Below are 19,022 nucleotides of genomic sequence, written 5' to 3'. Positions count from 1 at the left end.
TGCATTGGGGTTTGGGGGAAGGGGCTGGGGGTCACATAGGGGGTCCAGAGATTGTGACACAATTTAGAAATAGCATCCCGATCTATTGCTATACTGAGGAGATCCGGCGAGCAGAATTCTTCATTGCAGAAAGTGCAGTCTTGACCAAGCGTTCCCTGCTGAGGCCCACTATCAAACCCCTGATTTAAATTGTGCCCATTGTGTTTAGCTTTAGTAAGACGATATAGTTAACGGGAGGAGCCGGGGCTGAAGCAGTCAGGTGTTGAGTTTTCACTTCCGTTTAGATTGGGGATATGAACAGACAAGCAGCTTTTTGCCAAATGCTGGGAAGTTAGTAGTTTGACACAGACAAGAATCTCTCTTTCAAAGCAGTTTATTCAAGACATCTCTTTGCAGCAAGTATTCCTGGGTCTGCTAACTGTATTTAGAATTTTGACCTGAGGTGGGTTTTGCTTGAGTGGAGATAAAGATAGTGTTAGGATTTAGTGTTTCATTGTCATTGTTGAGCATTGTTTAATAGGTAATTGTGAGCTATTTTTGTGTATAATGTTACTTTTAATCCTGTGTTAGTAATGAAGTTTGGTTAATATACCATCACCCTATTTGTGGATGGAATCACTCCTGGATCGAGTTATCCTTTCCTCACAGTTTTACAAATTAAATAAAAATATTGGGGTTTCTGTCCAGTATCCCAGCCACTGTTGGGGTCGGGTCGGGCATGGTAATAACATTGTAAATCCACAGGGTGGAAAGGGAGAGACTAAAAGTAATTACAATCAGCAGGCAATGGACGCTGGCGAAAACGACTGGAACTAAAAGCGGACAAGTCCCCAGGAACTTCATCCAAACTCCAAAAAAAGTAAGTGTCTGCTGAGATAGTAGATGCATTGGTTTTGATCTTCCAAAACTACTTATATTCTGTAAAGATCCCATCAGATTGGAAAATAGCAAATGTCTTGATTCAAGAAAGGAGAAAGACAGAAACAGGAAATTGCAGGCCAGTTAGCCTAACATCTGTCAGAGGGAAAAGGTGGGAATCTATTACTGAGGAGATTGTAGTTCGGAACTTAGAAAATCTCAATACAATCAGGCAGAGTCTGCAGGTTTCGGGAAAGATAAATCATGTTTGATTAATTTATTAGAGTCCTTTGAGGAAGTAACACACACTATGGATAAAATATTGTGGCTGTTCAGTAATTATATTTCCAGAAGGCATTTGACAAGGTGCTGCCACATCAAAGTTTACTAAGCAAAATAAAGAGCTCCTGGTGTACAGGGTTACATATTAACACGGATAAAGGATTTGTTAGCTAACAGGAAATAGAGTAGGTGTAAATGGATAATTTTCAGGTTGCCGAGATGTAATGAGTGGAGTGACACAGGGATCAGTGCTGGGACATCAGCTGGTTACAATTGTATCAATGATTTGGGTGAAGGGACCAAATGGGCAGCATGGTAGCACAGTGGTTAGCACTGTGGCTTCACAGCACCAGGGTCCCAGATTCGATTCCCGGCTTGGGTCACTGTCTGTGCGGAGTCTGCACGTTCTCCCCGTGTCTGCGTGGGTTTCCTCCGGGTGCTCCGGTTTCCTCCCACAGTCCAAAGATGTGCAGGTTCGGTGGATTGGCCATGATAAATTGCCCTTTGTATGGGCAGCACGGTGGAGCAGTGGGTTAGCCCTGTTGCCTCACAGCACAAAGGTCCCAGGTTTGATCCCGGCTCTGGGTCACTGTCTGTGTAGAGTTTGCACATTCTCCCTGTGTTTGCATGGGTTTCGCCCCCACAATCCAAAAGATGTGCAGGGTAGGTGGATTGGCCACGCTAAATTGCCCCTTAATTGGAAAAAATGAATTGGGTACTCTAAATTAAAAAAACAAATTGCCCTTTGTGTCCAAAAAGGTTAGGAGGGGTTATTGGGTTACAGGAATAGGGTGGAAGCGAGGGCTTCCTTCTGCACTGTAGGTTCTATGTACGGTTGCTAAATTCGCCAATGACACCAAGATAGGACAGTGAGGTGTGAAGAGGACAGAAGAAATCAGCAAAAGGATATCAACAGGTTAAGTGAAAGGGCAAGAAATTTGGCAGATTGAGAATAACGTGAACTTGTCTACTTTGGCAGAAAGAATAGTAAAGCAGCAAATTATCTAAATGGAGAGAGATTGCAGAACTCTTAGAGATGCAGAGGGATCGGGGTGTCTTGGTACATGAATCACAAAAAGATAGTACAGAAAGTGATTAGGAAGACAGTTGCCGATAATTGCAAGTGGAATAGAATATAAATATCGGAAGGTTGTACTGGGAATTTGAGAGGCCAAATCTAAAGTACAGTTTGGCCCTCCTTATTTAAGAAAGAATTGAATTGCTTGGAAGTAATTCAGAGAAGGTTCACAACTCATTCCTGGGATGAAGGGGTTATCTGATGTTGAAAGATTGAACAATGGCCTTTGACCATTGGAATTTAGAAGAATGAGAGGTGATCTTATCGAAACACACGTTCCGGAGGGGATTTGACCGAGTGGATGCTGAGAGGATGTTTCCCTTGTGGGAAAGGCTGGAACTAAAGGACACCGTTTAAAAATGAGGAGTGACCCTTTGAAGATGAATAATTTCTTCTTTCAAAGGGTTGATAGTCTGTGGAACTCTTCCCCCAGAGAGTGGCGGAGGCCGGCTGACTGAATACCTTTAAGGTGGAGGTAGATAGATTTTTGACCAACAAGGAGGTAAAAGGTTATCGGGGGTCAGCAGCAATGTGGGGTCGAGGTCACAATCCGATCAGCCACAATCTTATTGAATGGGAACCCCCCGATTTTCACACTGGGTTCATGTCCAGGTGACCCAGCAACAATCTTAAATCTTATCATATCTCAACCAATCACTACACTGATCAGCGAGTTATAGACAAAGGCAAATTGCTCTCAAATTTGTATACTCCGCTAATAAAACAAGAGATGTAGACACCAGTATTGAAAAATCTGTTTAATACAATGTTGTAATGTTTTTATTTAGATCAGGAAGTGAAATTAACATCAAACAACACTTTATCAACTCATCCAACAGAAAGGCTGAAGCATGGTAACATTGAGGTTTAGAATACTGGGCTCGCCACCCTGACCCACCCCACACGCCCTGTCCCACCCCACACGCCCTGTCCCACCCCACACGCCCTGTCCCACCCCACACGCCCTGTCCCACCCCAGCCGCCCTGACCCACCCCACACGCCCTGACCCACCCCACACGCCCTGTCCCACCCCACACGCCCTGTCCCACCCCAGCCGCCCTGACCCACCCCACACGCCCTGTCCCACCCCACACGCCCTGACCCACCCCACACGCCCTGACCCACCCCACACGCCCTGACCCACCCCACACGCCCTGACCCACCCCACACGCCCTGTCCCACCCCACACGCCCTGTCCCACCCCAGCCGCCCTGACCCACCCCACACGCCCTGTCCCACCCCAGCCGCCCTGACCCACCCCACACGCCCTGTCCCACCCCACACGCCCTGACCCACCCCAGCCACCCTGACCCACCCCACATGCCCTGTCCCACCCCACACACCCTGACCCACCCCACACGCCCTGTCCCACCCCAGCTGCCCTGTCCCACCCCACACACCCTGACCCACCCCACACGCCCTGTCCCACCCCAGCTGCCCTGTCCCACCCCACACGCCCTGTCCCACCCCAGCCACCCTGACCCACCCCACACGCCCTGTCCCACCCCACACGCCCTGACCCACCCCACCCGCCCTGTCCCACCCCAGCCGCCCTGTCCCACCCCACACGCCCTGACCCACCCCAGCCGCCCTGTCCCACCCCAGCACTTACATTACATTTCCATTATTTTGATGTGTTTTTCCGGAGATAGGAATTCGGCCCATCGGCACTGCTGGATCCACTTCTTTAGCTGGCTGCCGGGCTTGTACATTTTTGAAAAACATCATCGAAACTTTACCAAGTTACTTTATGTGAGCTGCCTGCAAACAGCCAGGACTAACCACAAACTCTGGCCGGTCAGTATAGCATTCATTACACCTGTCCCTTCAACCACCTATTCATCCCTGTAGCTATCAAAGAGTTTGTTAAAAGCCGTACTGATCTCCACAATCATGTCCGAGGTTGTCATTGAGCGTTGATGCTTCTGGAAAGCCTGGTAGTTGCACTGCCTCGTCAAGGCACAGGCTCCGAACGCAGCAACAAGGGTAGGGTTTAATCTGGAAGGCAAATGAAGAGTGCAATGAGCTCCTGTGTGAAAGGCTCAGGGACTCCCACCGCTTACAATCATACATCTCAGCTTCATCCCACCAAAAGCGTTATCCAAATTAGTCACACGCCACTTGCTCCTTCTCCACACCTCGGAAAATTCCTCCTTTTCAAATGCTCTCCAATTCCCTGAATCTGCTTCCACTGCCTTCTCAGGCAACACCTTCCCGATCACAACTCATTGTGTACAACAGATTCTCCTCATCACCCACTCTGCTTTTTTAAAACCATCATCTTAATTAATGGTTACCGAATCCTCCTGCCAGTGAAAACAGTTTCCCTTTATCAAATCCTTTTATAATTTTGAGCAAGTCTGTTAAATCTTCCCCTTAACATAGATCAGTAAAGAACAGTCTCTCGAAAACATTTCTGGTTAGTGTTTTGTGTCCTTGATTCACTGCATATATCAGTGCAGTGGAGCACTGTCAGCTCAGTGAGATAATGCTCCTTCATTCTCTCACTTTCACACACAACCTCTCCATTTCAGCCACAGAGGGGCAGTAGGAGTCTGACCAGGACACAGACAGGCCGGGGGGGGGGGGGGGGGGGGGGGGGGTGGACAGCAGCTCGTTCCAGGCTGGCCTCACTGCAGTGAGGGGAATAGAGAAGCCTCGTTGCAGAGTTTTAGCTGAGAGTTGGGGCAGAGGCTGGGGATGTCTAAACAGGAGAAAATAAATTTAAAAGTCTCTTCTGCCCAGGGCACATGGATCTGGATCTTGACCAGACATATCCACTTTCTGGAGGGAGGGGTTTTAAATAATCATCCTGTTAAACCAGGATATTGTTCTTTTTAAAAAAAATTTAGAATACCCAATAATTTTTCTTTCCCCAATTAAGGGGCAATTTAGCGTGGCCAATCCACCTACCCTGCACATCTTTGGGTTGTGGGGGTGAGACCCACGCAGACACGGGGAGAATGTGCAAACTCCACACGGACAGTGACCCGGGGCTGGGATCAAAGACGGGTCCTCAGCGCCGTAGGCAGCTGTGCTAACCACTGCGCCGCCGTGCTGCCCTCAAAATATTATTCTTTATTTTCTTTGGTAACATTGAAGCTGACAGGAGTCTGACTGGTTGCAACATGAACACCACCCCCAGTGTAACATTGATGCCAGGCAATAGAGGGTTAGTCCTACACTCCACTACCCTTTATACTGTGTATGTGGGGGAGGTGGTGGGACGAGACACTAGACTGGAGTATTCCACTGGGTGTGAGATACAGCACTCCAGCCTGCCCTCTCCCTGACATCGTCTAGATCTCTGCTACTGTCTGGAGTGGGGTTTGAACCCAAAGCACAAGAGGTGGGAGTGCTGGCACCATTCCAGACAAGGGCTACTCCTGCGTGTGAAGGTAAGGGCTGGTTAGCATCAGAAATAATACAACCATCAACACATTTCCACCGATCAGAGACAGACCAATGGCCATTCTCACCCATCTGTTTTCTCCTCTCCAGCGGCCAACGCCCAGTGGGTCAGGACCCCCAGTGATCCAGACAGCAAGTCTCCCTGACCCCCACACCTTCGACCACTGCCTTGCTGTGTGCAAACCAGCACTAAACACAGAGAAACAGGTACTCAGTCAGTTTAACATTATCGAGAGATGCCGGTTAAATTAGCCGTTCACTAAGGTCTTTTACAAAGGAGAAAGTTTTTTAATTTGTTTAATCATTAGGGTTCTGTTCCAGTGGACGATGACATGATTATAAGTGTTTAAAACATTCAAATATCACATTGGACAATCCAAATCTGAGTGATGAATATAAATCACGCAATGCAGAATCATCAATTTGTTTTTCACACTGATCAGAAATGCACAATCATTTAATCATATCAAATCTCACATTTTCTGTGCAAATGCTCCCTGTAACTATCCCCCCCCCCCCCCCCCCCCCCTCCCTCCCGGGCCCCTCTGTAATATCCACACGCACCGCACGCTCCCCTAGGGTCTCCCTATAACTTCCATAACCTCAATGGACACATGGAACCTGCCTATCTTGGATACATGGATACATGGTTGGGTCTGAAGAAGGTGCCCAAACATCTCCATTTGTGCCCCCCAAATACAGAGAGCAATGGGGATTTCTGGTACACTCCACAGGATTGGGCACAAAATCTAAGCTAACACGTTCAGTGCAATCGGAGTGCTGCACTGTCAGAGGGTCAGTACATAGAACATAGAACAGTACAGCACAGAACAGGCCCTTCGGCCCTCGATGTTGTGCCGAGCAATGATCACCCTACATAAACCCACGTAACCTGTATACCCGTAACCCAACAATCCCCCCATTAACCTTACACTACGGGCAATTTAGCATGGCCAATCCACCTAACCCGCACATCTTTGGACTGTGGGAGGAAACCGGAGCACCCGGAGGAAACCCACGCACACACAGGGAGGACGTGCAGACTCCACACAGACAGTGACCCAGCCGGGAATCGAACCTGGGACCCTGGAGCTGTGAAGCATTGATGCTAACCACCATGCTAGCGGGGCCTCACGGTAGCATGGTGGTTAGCATCAATGAGGGAGTGCTGCACTGTCAGAGGGTCAGTACTGAGGGAGTGCCGCACTGTCAGAGGGTCAGTACTGAGGGAGTGCCGCACTGTCAGAGGGTCAGTACTGAGGGAGTGCCGCACTGTCAGAGGGTCAGTACTGAGGGAGTGCCGCACTGTCAGAGGGTCAGTACTGAGGGAGCGCTGCACTGTCAGAGGGTCAGTACTGAGGGAGTGCCGCACTGTCAGAGGGTCAGTACTGAGGGAGTGCTGTACTGTCAGAGGGTCAGTACTGAGGGAGTGCCGCACTGTCAGAGGGTCAGTACTGAGGGAGTGCCGCACTGTCAGAGGGTCAGTACTGAGGGAGTGCTGCACTGTCAGAGGGTCAGTACTGAGGGAGTGCCGCACTGTCAGAGGGTCAGTACTAAGGGAGTGCCGCACTGTCAGAGGGTCAGTACTGAGGGAGTGCTGCACTGTCAGAGGGTCAGTACTGAGGGAGTGCCGCACTGTCAGAGGGTCAGTACTGAGGGAGGGCCGCACTGTCAGAGGGTCAGTACTGAGGGAGTGCTGCACTGTCAGAGGGTCAGTACTGAGGGAGTGCTGCTCTGTCAGAGGGTCAGTACTGAGGGAGTGCTGCACTGTCAGAGGGTCAGTACTGAGGGAGTGCAGCACTGTCAGAGGGTCAGTGCTGAGGGAGTGCCGCACTGTCAGAGGGTCAGTACTAAGGGAGTGCCGCACTGTCAGAGGGTCAGTACTGAGGGAGTGCTGCACTGTCAGAGGGTCAGTACTGAGGGAGTGCTGCTCTGTCAGAGGGTCAGTACTGAGGGAGTGCTGCACTGTCAGAGGGTCAGTACTGAGGGAGTGCTGCTCTGTCAGAGGGTCAGTACTGAGGGAGTGCCGCACTGTCAGAGGGTCAGTACTGAGGGAGTGCCGCACTGTCAGAGGGTCAGTACTGAGGGAGTGCTGCACTGTCAGAGGGTCAGTACTGAGGGAGTGCCGCACTGTCAGAGGGTCAGTACTGAGGGAGTGCCGCACTGTCAGAGGGTCAGTACTGAGGGAGTGCCGCACTGTCAGAGGGTCAGTACTGAGGGAGTGCTGCACTGTCAGAGGGTCAGTACTGAGGGAGTGCTGCACTGTCAGAGGGTCAGTACTGAGGGAGTGCTGCACTGTCAGAGGGTCAGTACTGAGGGAGTGCCGCACTGTCAGAGGGTCAGTACTGAGGGAGTGCCGTACTGTCAGAGGGTCAGTACTGAGGGAGTGCCGCACTGTCAGAGGGTCAGTACTGAGGGAGCGCCGCACTGTCAGAGGGTCGGTACTGAGGGAGCGCCGCACTGTCAGAGGGTCGGTACTGAGGGAGCGCCGCACTGTCAGAGGGTCGGTACTGAGGGAGTGCCGCACTGTCAGAGGGTCAGTACTGAGGGAGTGCTGCACTGTCAGAGGATCAGTACTGAGGGAGTGCCGCACTGTCAGAGGGTCAGTACTGAGGGAGTGCCGCACTGTCAGACGGTCAGCACTGAGGGAGTGCCGCACTGTCAGAGGGTCAGTACTGAGGGAGTGCCGCACTGTCAGAGGGTCAGTACAGAGGGAGTGCCGCATTGTCAGACGGTCAGTACTGAGGGAGTGCTGCACTGTCAGAGGGTCAGTACTGAGGGAGCGCCGCACTGTCAGAGGGTCAGTACTGAGGGAGCGCCGCACTGTCAGAGGGTCGGTACTGAGGGAGTGCCGCACTGTCAGAGGGTCAGTACTGAGGGAGTGCCGCACTGTCAGAGGGTCAGTACTGAGGGAGAGCCGCACTGTCAGTGGGTCAGTACTGAGGGAGTGCTGCACTGTCAGAGGGTCAGTACTGAGGGAGTGCCGCACTGTCAGAGGGTCAGTACTGAGGGAGTGCTGCACTGTCAGAGGGTCAGTACTGAGGGAGTGCCGCACTGTCAGAGGGTCAGTACTGAGGGAGTGCCGCACTGTCAGAGGGTCAGTAGTGAGGGAGTGCTGCACTGTCAGAGGGTCAGTACTGAGGGAGTGCTGCACTGTCAGAGGGTCAGTACTGAGGGAGTGCGGCACTGTCAGAGGGTCAGTACTGAGGGAGTGCCGCACTGTCAGAGGGTCAGTACTGAGGGAGTGCTGCACTGTCAGAGGGTCAGTACGGAGGGAGTGCTGCACTGTCAGAGGGTCAGTACTGAGGGAGTGCTGCACTGTCAGAGGGTCAGTACTGAGGGAGTGCTGCACTGTCAGAGGGTCAGTACTGAGGGAGTGCCGCACTGTCAGAGGGTCAGTACTGAGGGAGTGCGGCACTGTCAGAGGGTCAGTACTGAGGGAGTGCCGCACTGTCAGAGGGTCAGTACTGAGGGAGTGCCGCACTGTCAGAGGGTCAGTACTGAGGGTATGCTGCACTGTCAGAGGGTCAGTACTGAGGGAGTGCCGCACTGTCAGTGGGTCAGTACTGAGGGTATGCTGCACTGTCAGAGGGTCAGTACTGAGGGAGTGCCGCACTGTCAGAGGGTCAGTACTGAGGGAGTGCTGCACTGTCAGAGGGTCAGTACTGAGGGAGTGCCGCACTGTCAGAGGGTCAGTACTGAGGGAGTGCCGCACTGTCAGAGGGTCAGTACTGAGGGAGTGCCGCACTGTCAGAGGGTCAGTACTGAGGGAGTGCCGCACTGTCAGAGGGTCAGTACTGAGGGAGTGCCGCACTGTCAGAGGGTCAGTACTGAGGGAGTGCCGCACTGTCAGAGGGTCAGTACTGAGGGAGTGCCGCACTGTCAGAGGGTCAGTACTGAGGGAGTGCTGCACTGTCAGAGGGTCAGTACTGAGGGGATGCTGCACTGTCAGAGGGTCAGTACTGAGGGAGTGCTGCTCTGTCAGAGGGTCAGTACTGAGGGAGTGCCGCACTGTCAGAGGGTCAGTACTGAGGGAGTGCCGCACTGTCAGAGGGTCAGTACTGAGGGAGTGCAGCACTGTCAGAGGGTCAGTACTGAGGGAGTGCTGCACTGTCAGAGGGTCAGTACTGAGGGAGTGCTGCACTGTCAGAGGGTCAGTACTGAGGGAGTGCCGCACTGTCAGAGGGTCAGTACTGAGGGAATGCCGCACTGTCAGAGGGTCAGTACTGAGGGAGTGCTGCACTGTCAGAGGGTCAGTACTGAGGGAGTGCTGCACTGTCAGAGGGTCAGTACTGAGGGAGTGCTGCACTGTCAGAGGGTCAGTACTGAGGGAGTGCTGCACTGTCAGAGGGTCAGTACTGAGGGAGTGCCGCACTGTCAGAGGGTCAGTACTGAGGGAGTGCGGCACTGTCAGAGGGTCAGTACTGAGGGAGTGCCGCACTGTCAGAGGGTCAGTACTGAGGGAGTGCCGCACTGTCAGAGGGTCAGTACTGAGGGTATGCTGCACTGTCAGAGGGTCAGTACTGAGGGAGTGCCGCACTGTCAGTGGGTCAGTACTGAGGGTATGCTGCACTGTCAGAGGGTCAGTACTGAGGGAGTGCCGCACTGTCAGAGGGTCAGTACTGAGGGAGTGCCGCACTGTCAGAGGGTTAGTGCTGAGGGAGTGCCGCACTGTCAGAGGGTCAGTACTGAGGGAGTGCCGCACTGTCAGAGGGTCAGTACTGAGGGAGTGCCGCACTGTCAGAGGGTCAGTACTGAGGGAGTGCTGCACTGTCAGAGGGTCAGTACTGAGGGAGTGCTGCACTGTCAGAGGGTCAGTACTGAGGGAGTGCCGCACTGTCAGAGGGTCAGTACTGAGGGAGTGCTGCACTGTCAGAGGGTCAGTACTGAGGGAGTGCTGCACTGTCAGAGGGTCAGTACTGAGGGAGTGCCGCACTGTCAGAGGGTCAGTACTGAGGGAGTGCTGCACTGTCAGAGGGTCAGTACTGAGGGAGTGCCGCACTGTCAGAGGGTCAGTACTGAGGGAGTGCCGCACTGCCAGAGGGTCAGTACTGAGGGAGTGCTGCACTGTCAGAGGGTCAGTACTGAGGGTGTGCCGCACTGTCAGAGGGTCAGTACTGAGGGAGTGCTGCACTGTCAGAGGGTCAGTACTGAGGGAGTGCCGCACTGTCAGAGGGTCAGTACTGGGGGAGTGCCGCACTGTCAGAGGGTCAGTACTGAGGGAGTGCTGCACTGTCAGAGGGTCAGTACTGAGGGAGTGCCGCACTGTCAGTGGGTCAGTACTGAGGGTATGCTGCACTGTCAGAGGGTCAGTACTGAGGGAGTGCCGCACTGTCAGAGGGTCAGTACTGAGGGAGTGCCGCACTGTCAGAGGGTCAGTGCTGAGGGAGTGCCGCACTGTCAGAGGGTCAGTACTGAGGGAGTGCCGCACTGTCAGAGGGTCAGTACTGAGGGAGTGCCGCACTGTCAGAGGGTCAGTACTGAGGGAGTGCTGCACTGTCAGAGGGTCAGTACTGAGGGAGTGCTGCACTGTCAGAGGGTCAGTACTGAGGGAGTGCCGCACTGTCAGAGGGTCAGTACTGAGGGAGTGCCGCACTGTCAGAGGGTCAGTACTGAGGGAGTGCTGCACTGTCAGAGGGTCAGTACTGAGGGAGTGCCGCACTGTCAGAGGGTCAGTACTGAGGGAGTGCTGCACTGTCAGAGGGTCAGTACTGAGGGAGTGCCGCACTGTCAGAGGGTCAGTACTGAGGGAGTGCCGCACTGCCAGAGGGTCAGTACTGAGGGAGTGCTGCACTGTCAGAGGGTCAGTACTGAGGGTGTGCCGCACTGTCAGAGGGTCAGTACTGAGGGAGTGCTGCACTGTCAGAGGGTCAGTACTGAGGGAGTGCCGCACTGTCAGAGGGTCAGTACTGAGGGAGTGCTGCACTGTCAGAGGGTCAGTACTGAGGGAGTGCTGCACTGTCAGAGGGTCAGTACTGAGGGAGTGCTGCACTGTCAGAGGGTCAGTACTGAGGGTGTGCCGCACTGTCAGAGGGTCAGTACTGAGGGAGTGCTGCACTGTCAGAGGGTCAGTACTGAGGGAGTGCCGCACTGTGAATATTCCTCAACTGGACTGCATCAGCTGTGGAACACTTTGGCAGTTGCAAGATTATCAATGGTGCAATCGGAATGGAGGTTTGTTCTCCCTGTCCTGTCATATGTCGCCCGGTGACAATCTTAAATTACATCTTATTTGTGAAATAAGTGAGGAGTAATAGACAGCATCATTAATCATGTCACCTCAATACTCTCACTAAACAGTGAGGCAAGCGACAAGTGTTCTTGCTGCTTGTGGCTGTTTTAGTTTCTCGGTTATTGGCTCTAGGTTGTGTGACTCGGGGAGACAGCAGCCTTATGGAGCCACTGGTCCGTCCAGCAAACAGCCTCCCACTTGCTGCGAATTCCCAATCCTGTATTGGATCATTTTAATATATCAGTGGGCGGATCCTCAATGCACTGATTACTGTCAATCAGGAGCTCAGAGCTAGGAACTCTTGGCAAGCATCCTTTATACAATTAAAAAGCGGATTATTAGGATCTCAGCAATTTAAAATTAATGAAGTAAAGCCAATATATCCCTGTCACTTTCCAATTGGTTTGGTGTCCAGGGTTGTTAAAACTCATCCACATTAATGCATCTCTTGTTAATATTCAAGATTTTAGGTAGCACGGTGGCCGAGTAGTTAGCACTGCTGCCTCACGGCGCCGAGGTCCCAGGTTCGATCCCGGCTCTGGGACACTGTCCGTGTGGAGTTTGCACATTCTCCCCATGTCTGCGTGGGTCTCACCCCCACAACCCAAAGATGTGCAGGTTAGGTGGATTGAACACGATAAATTGCCCCTTAATTGGAAAAAATGAATTGGGTACTCTGAATTTTAAAAAAATATTCAAGATTTTGCAACAACTCAGTCGCTTCCACAGCAACCTGTGAATTTAAAATGACCCAAGCTGCCTTACAGAAGCGATGGACACAATCTGACACGGAGCCACGAGGTGATATTACGATAGGTTGGTCAAAGACACTGGCTTTTTAAGTGTCTTAAAGTAAGAGAGAGGCGGAGAGGTTGAGGGAGGGATTCCTGAGCCTAGGGGCCTGGCAGCTGAAGATATGGTCACCAATGGTGCAACGATGGACACTGGGAATGAGCAACAGGCAAGAAGTAGAGGAGGGCAGACCTCTGGGAAGGTTGTGGGGGTTCCTGCACAGTCAGCCTGGAGACACTCAGCCAGCCAGAAGGATGGAAGGATTTAAGTGACAACGTTTACATTAGTAAAGCTCACCTGTAGTTCCATCGGAAATCAGATCTTTCTGCCCCTTCTGGACAATAGTCACGTTCCCCAGAGCTTGGCTCAGTTGAAGCAAGTTGCCTTGGTGATCATATTCATCTAAAGGGTCCTTGAGCTAAGACAGAGAATCCATGTGACTTTTAATCTACCCGAATGGTTATAACAAAGAGTGAAAATCATAGCAGAATCTTACAGCACAGAACGAAGCCACTTGGCCCATTGTGTCTGAGCCAGCTCATTTGAAAGAACTTTCCAATTATTCCTATTCCCCTGCTCTTTTCCTAAAGTCCTGCAAACTTATCCTTTTCAAATATTTAGTCAATTGCCTTTTTGGAAGCCTGCAAAGGGAGACAGGTAAGCGAGGCGAACGGGGGTTACCGCTTTGTGCAAAAATCCGAGTTTGTCATCTTTGACAGGAGGAATCGAAAAGCAGCAAAGTATCGAAATGGAGAGAGATCGCAGAATACTGCAGTACAGAGGGATCGGGGTGACCTGGTGCATGGAGAGAGAGATCGCAGAATACTGCAGTACAGAGGGATCTGGGTGATCTGGTACATGGAGAGAGATTGCAGAATACTGAGTACAGAGGGATCTGGGTGACCTGGTACATGGAGAGAGAGATTGCAGAATACTGCAGTACAGAGGGATCTGGGTGACCTGCTACATGGAGAGAGATCGCAGAATACTGAGTACAGAGGGATCTGGGTGACCTGGTACATGGAGAGAGAGATCGCAGAATACTGCAAGACAGAGGGATCGGGGTGACCTGGTGCATGGAGAGAGATTGCAGAATACTGCAGTACAGAGGGATCGGGGTGACCTGGTGCATGGAGAGAGAGATCGCAGAATACTGCAGTACAGAGGGATCGGGGTGACCTGGTACATGGAGAGAGATTGCAGAATACTGCAGTACAGAGGGATAGGGGTGACCTGGTACATGGAGAGAGAGATTGCAGAATACTGCAGTACAGAGGGATCGGGGTGACCTGCTACATGGAGCGAGAGATTGCAGAATACTGCAGTACAGAGGGATCGGGGTGACCTGGTACATGGAGAGAGAGATTGCAGAATACTGCAGTACAGAGGGATCGGGGTGACCTGGTACATGGAGAGAGAGATTGCAGAATACTGCAGTATAGAGGGATCTGGGTGACCTGGTACACGGAGAGAGATTGCAGAATACTGCAGTACAGAGGGATCGGGGTGACCTGGTACACGGAGAGAGATTGCAGAATACTGAGTACAGAGGGATCGGGGTGACCTGGTACACGGAGAGAGATTGCAGAATACTGAGTACAGAGGGATCGGGGTGACCTGGTACACGGAGAGAGATTGCAGAATACTACAGTACAGAGGGATCGGGGTGACCTGGTACATGAAGAGAGATTGCAGAATACTGCAGTACAGAGGGATCAGTGTGACCTGGTACATGGAGAGAGAGATTGCAGAATACTGCAGTACAGAGGGATCGGGGTGACCTGGTACATGGAGAGAGATTGCAGAATACTGCAGTACAGAGGGATCTGGGTGACCTGGTGCATGGAGAGAGAGATTGCAGAATACTGCAGTACAGAGGGATCTGGGTGACCTGGTGCATGGAGAGAGAGATTGCAGAATACTGCAGTATAGAGGGATCTGGGTGACCTGGTGCATGGAGAGAGAGATTGCAGAATACTGCAGTATAGAGGGATCTGGGTGACCTGCTACATGGAGAGAGATCGCAGAATACTGAAGTACAGAGGGATCGGGGTGACCTGGTACATGGAGAGAGATCGCAGAATACTGCAGTACAGAGGGATCGGGGTGACCTGGTACACGGAGAGAGATTGCAGAATACTGCAGTACAGAGGGATCGGGCTGACCTGGTGCATGGAGAGAGAGATTGCAGAATACTGCAGTATAGAGGGATCTGGGTGACCTGCTACATGGAGAGAGATCGCAGAATACTGAAGTACAGAGGGATCGGGGTGACCTGGTACATGGAGAGAGATCGCAGAATACTGCAGTACAGAGGGATCGGGGTGACCTGGTGCATGGAGAGAGAGATTGCAGAATACTGCAGTACAGAGGGATCGGGGTGACCTAATGCATGGAGAGAGAGATTGCAGAATACTGCAGTACAGAGGGATCGGGGTGACCTGGTACATGGAGAGAGAGATTGCAGAATACTGCAGTACAGAGGGATCTGGGTGACCTGCTACATGGAGAGAGATTGCAGAATACTGCAGTACAGAGGGATCGGGGTGACCTGGTACATGGAGAGAGATCGCAGAATACTGCAAGACAGAGGGATCGGGGTGACCTGGTGCATGGAGAGAGAGATTGCAGAATACTGCAGTACAGAGGGATCGGGGTGACCTGGTACATGGAGAGAGATTGCAGAATACTGCAGTACAGAGGGATCGGGCTGACCTGGTGCATTAGAGAGATTGTATAATACTCAGTATAGAGGGATCTGGGTGACCTGGTGTATGGAGAGAGAGATTGCAGAATACTGCAGTACAGAGGGATCGGGGTGACCTGGTGCATGGAGAGAGATTGCAGAATACTGCAGTACAGAGGGATCGGGGTGACCTGGCACATGGAGAGAGAGATTGCAGAATACTGCAGTACAGAGGGATCGGGGTGACCTAGTACATGAATCACAAAAGGTCAGCATGCAGGTGCAGCAGGTAATTAGGAAGGTCAATGAAATTCAGTCTTTTATTGCAAGGTGGTTAGAGTATAAATGTAGGAAAGTATTGTAACAGGTATAAGTGGTATTAGTGAGCCTCTCCTGGACCACTGTCTACAGCTTTGGTGTCCATACTCCAAGAGGGATATATTTGTGTTAGGAAAACAAAGGTTGTTTTAAGGGATGTATATTGGTACTGGTAAACATAGAACACTACAGCGCAGTACAGGCCCTTCGGCCCTCGATGTTGCACCGACCTGTGAAACCATCTGAAGCCTATCTGACCTACACTATTCCATTTTCATCCATATGTCTATCCAGTGACCACTTAAATGCCCTTAAATTTGGCGAGTCTACTACTGTTGCAGGCAGGGCGTTCCACACCCCTACTACTCTCTGAGTAAAGAAACTGCCTCTGACATCTGTCCTATATCTACCACCCCTCAATTTAAAGCTATGTCCCCTCGTGTTGGTCATCACCATCCGAGGAAAAAGACTCTCACTGTCCACCCTATCTAACCCTGTCTTATATGTCTCTATTAAGTCACCTCTCAGCCTTTTCTCTCTAACAAAAACAACCTCAAGTCCCTGAGCCTTTCCTCGTAAGACCTTCCCTCCATACCAGGCAACCTCCTAGTAAATATCCTCTGAACCCTTTCCAAAGCTTCCACATCCTTCCTATAATGTGGTGACCAGAACTGCACGCAATACTCCAGGTGCGGCCGCACCAGAGTTTTGTACAGCTGCTGCATGACCTCGTGGCTCCGAAACTCAATCCCCCTACTGATAAAGGCTAGCACACCATATGCCTTCTTAACAGCCCTATTAACCTGGTTTGCAACCTTCAGGGATTTATGTACCTGGGTGCCGAGATCTCTCTGTTCATCTACACTACCAAGATTCTTGCCATTAGCCCAGTACTCTGCATTCCTGTTACTCCTTCCAAAGTGAACCACCTCACACTTTTCCGCATTAAACTCCATCTGTCACCTCTCAGCCCAGTTCTGCAGCTTATCTATGTCCCTCTGTAACCTATAACATCCTTCAGCACTATCCACAACTCCACCGACCTTCGTGTCATCTGCAAATTTACTAACCCATCCTTCTACACCCTCTTCCAGGTCATTTATAAAAATGACAAACAGCAGTGGCCCCAAAATAGATCCTTGCGGTACACCACTAGTAACTGAACTCCAGGATGAACATTTGCCATCAACCACCACCTTCCGTCTTCTTTCAGCTAGCCAATTACTGATCCAAACCGCTAAATCACCTTCAATCCCATACTTCCGTATTTTCTGCAATAGCCTACCGTGGGGAACCTTATCAAACGCCTTACTGAAATCCATATACACCACATCAACCGCTTTACCCTCATCCACCTGTTTAGAAATAAGACAGTTTTATGTGTTTAATTTAATATTTCTGTGCCTGGAATGGTACGAAGGTGTTTGTATGGGTGGGGGTTTGTTAAGTTCCAACTGTGATTCTATTGTGCTTCGAGAGAATTACAACGTAAAGAATAAATAGGCCAGCAGTGATATGTGGCTTTTGCTCAGCAATTGGAGGCCCTGTAAGGTAAAAAGGCTTTTAAGTTTTAGTTGGGTGTATAATAATAATCTTTATTGTCACAAGTCGGCTTATATTAACACTGCAATGGAGTTACTGTGGAAATCCCCTAGTCGCCACATTCCAGCGCCTGTTCAGGTACACAGAGGGAGAATTCAGGATGTCCAATTCACCTAATAGCACGTCTTTTGAGACTTGTGGGAGGAAACCGGAGCACCCGGAGGAAACCCACGCAGACACGGGGAGAACGCGCAGACTCCGCCCAGACAGTGACCCAAGCCGGGAATCGAACCTGGGATCCTGGAGCTGTAAAGCAACAGTGCTAACCACTGTGCTGCCCTATTGCAGTTGGATACAGGACAGTGAGAATTGACCGTCTCTCAACTCTGCCAGGAGAAGCTGGACAAGACAAGGGGGTTTCAAAGGTGCATGCTTCCAAAGGAACCATATAAAATCCAGATTATCAGGGAATTGGGACAGTAAGAATGTTTAAGACGACTGGAGTAATAAGAACAGAGATCAGGGTATTTAACAGAAGAATTCAAGGAAGAGTAAACAAAGTGTTCTGAATTAAGGAGATAATTGCAGTAACCAGATTTCAAGTGGGACAGCAGACTTCAGAGGTAGATGAAACGTTTGATGTCATTTTAATTATTTAGAGTACCCTATTCTTTTTTTTCCAATTAATGGGCAACTTAGCGTGGCCAATCCACTTACCCTGAACATCTTTGGGTTGTAGGGTTGAGACCCATGCAGACACGGGGAGAATGTGCAAACTCCAACGGACAGTGCCCCAGGGCCAGGATCAAATTCAGGTCCTCGGTGCCGTGAGGCGCTAACCACTGCGCTACCATGCCGCCCCGATGTCATTTTAATACAGTCTGGGAATCGAGTATTAAAGAAATTGTGAGCTGCTTGTACAGCTATCAACACAAATCCTAAAGGGGTTGGTGCGAAATCTTGGATTGGATTCACTGTTAAAAGTGGAGTGGAAGCTCTGTTTAAAACTGTCCTTTGGAAAACCTGGACTAGATTTCAGAATGCAAACCACTACAGGAAAGTATTATCACGAGAGAAGATTTTAAAGCATGTTTTTGGGAGTGGAGGTGGAGACACCCTAATGAAAATCATCTGGGGGGGATTCGGAGGAGAAATCCACAAACGCTAACTTGGATTCAGAGCGGAATGTCTGTATTTGACCACAACCAATCTGTGTGTTCAAAGGGACTTTGTATTAATGAGACCATTGTAGTTTCAAATGTACTTTTTAATCTGTGTCAATCTTAAAATCAGTGTGTAGTTGTTAAACTAAGAGGTGGAATAAAGGAGTATTCTATCATAATCCAACGTTTCCATCTTTAATAAATGATTTTCCCTGTTGTTAAAATTCATTATGCTGCCGGCGGTGATCGCTGACTCGGGGTTTTCGGAGATCCAAGGTTTCAGACCACGCGCGCAGTGTGGGGGGGGGGGGGGGGGGGGGGGCAGCGCCCACTGTGGAGACTGGATGGAGGGTTGCTTGCAGATGAGGTGGTGTGCAAGTGGGTGAGGGCAGTCATCCAGGGGTATGTGGAACTCACCGATAGAGGTGAGGTCTCAGCCCCCACATTATGGGAGGCGCTCAAGACAGTGTTTGGGGGGGGGGGGGGGGGGGGGGGGGGGAGTTCATATTCATCCGGGCGCACAGAGAAAAAGAACAAGCAGAGGGTAGCAAGTTAGTGGGCGAGATTCAGATTCTGCAGATACATAGAAGGTTCTCGGATACCCCAGGGGCAGGGTTGTTGAAGGAGAGGCAGAGGCTTCAGATGGAGTTTGGGTTGGT

The 19,022-nt window shown here is 50.9% G+C and overlaps 1 protein-coding gene across 1 annotated transcript in view; it reads right to left on the bottom strand.

The window, feature by feature from the left end:
* Positions 1 to 3,805: 3,805 nt before the first annotated feature.
* Positions 3,806 to 19,022, bottom strand: part of naxd (NAD(P)HX dehydratase) — a 29,847-nt gene continuing 14,630 nt past the window's right edge. Inside the window, exons 5-7 of the mRNA XM_038817959.1 lie at positions 12,952 to 13,072; positions 5,699 to 5,819; positions 3,806 to 4,217 (exon numbers count right to left, since the gene is read on the bottom strand). Coding sequence (XP_038673887.1) covers positions 4,055 to 4,217; positions 5,699 to 5,819; positions 12,952 to 13,072 — 405 coding nt within the window. The 3' untranslated portion in view covers positions 3,806 to 4,054. The remainder of the gene's footprint in view (positions 4,218 to 5,698; positions 5,820 to 12,951; positions 13,073 to 19,022) is intronic.

The sequence above is a fragment of the Scyliorhinus canicula genome, chromosome 14, assembly GCF_902713615.1.
Source record: "Scyliorhinus canicula chromosome 14, sScyCan1.1, whole genome shotgun sequence".
NCBI lineage: Eukaryota > Metazoa > Chordata > Chondrichthyes > Carcharhiniformes > Scyliorhinidae > Scyliorhinus > Scyliorhinus canicula.
This window is presented reverse-complemented; position numbering and strand designations above follow the sequence as displayed.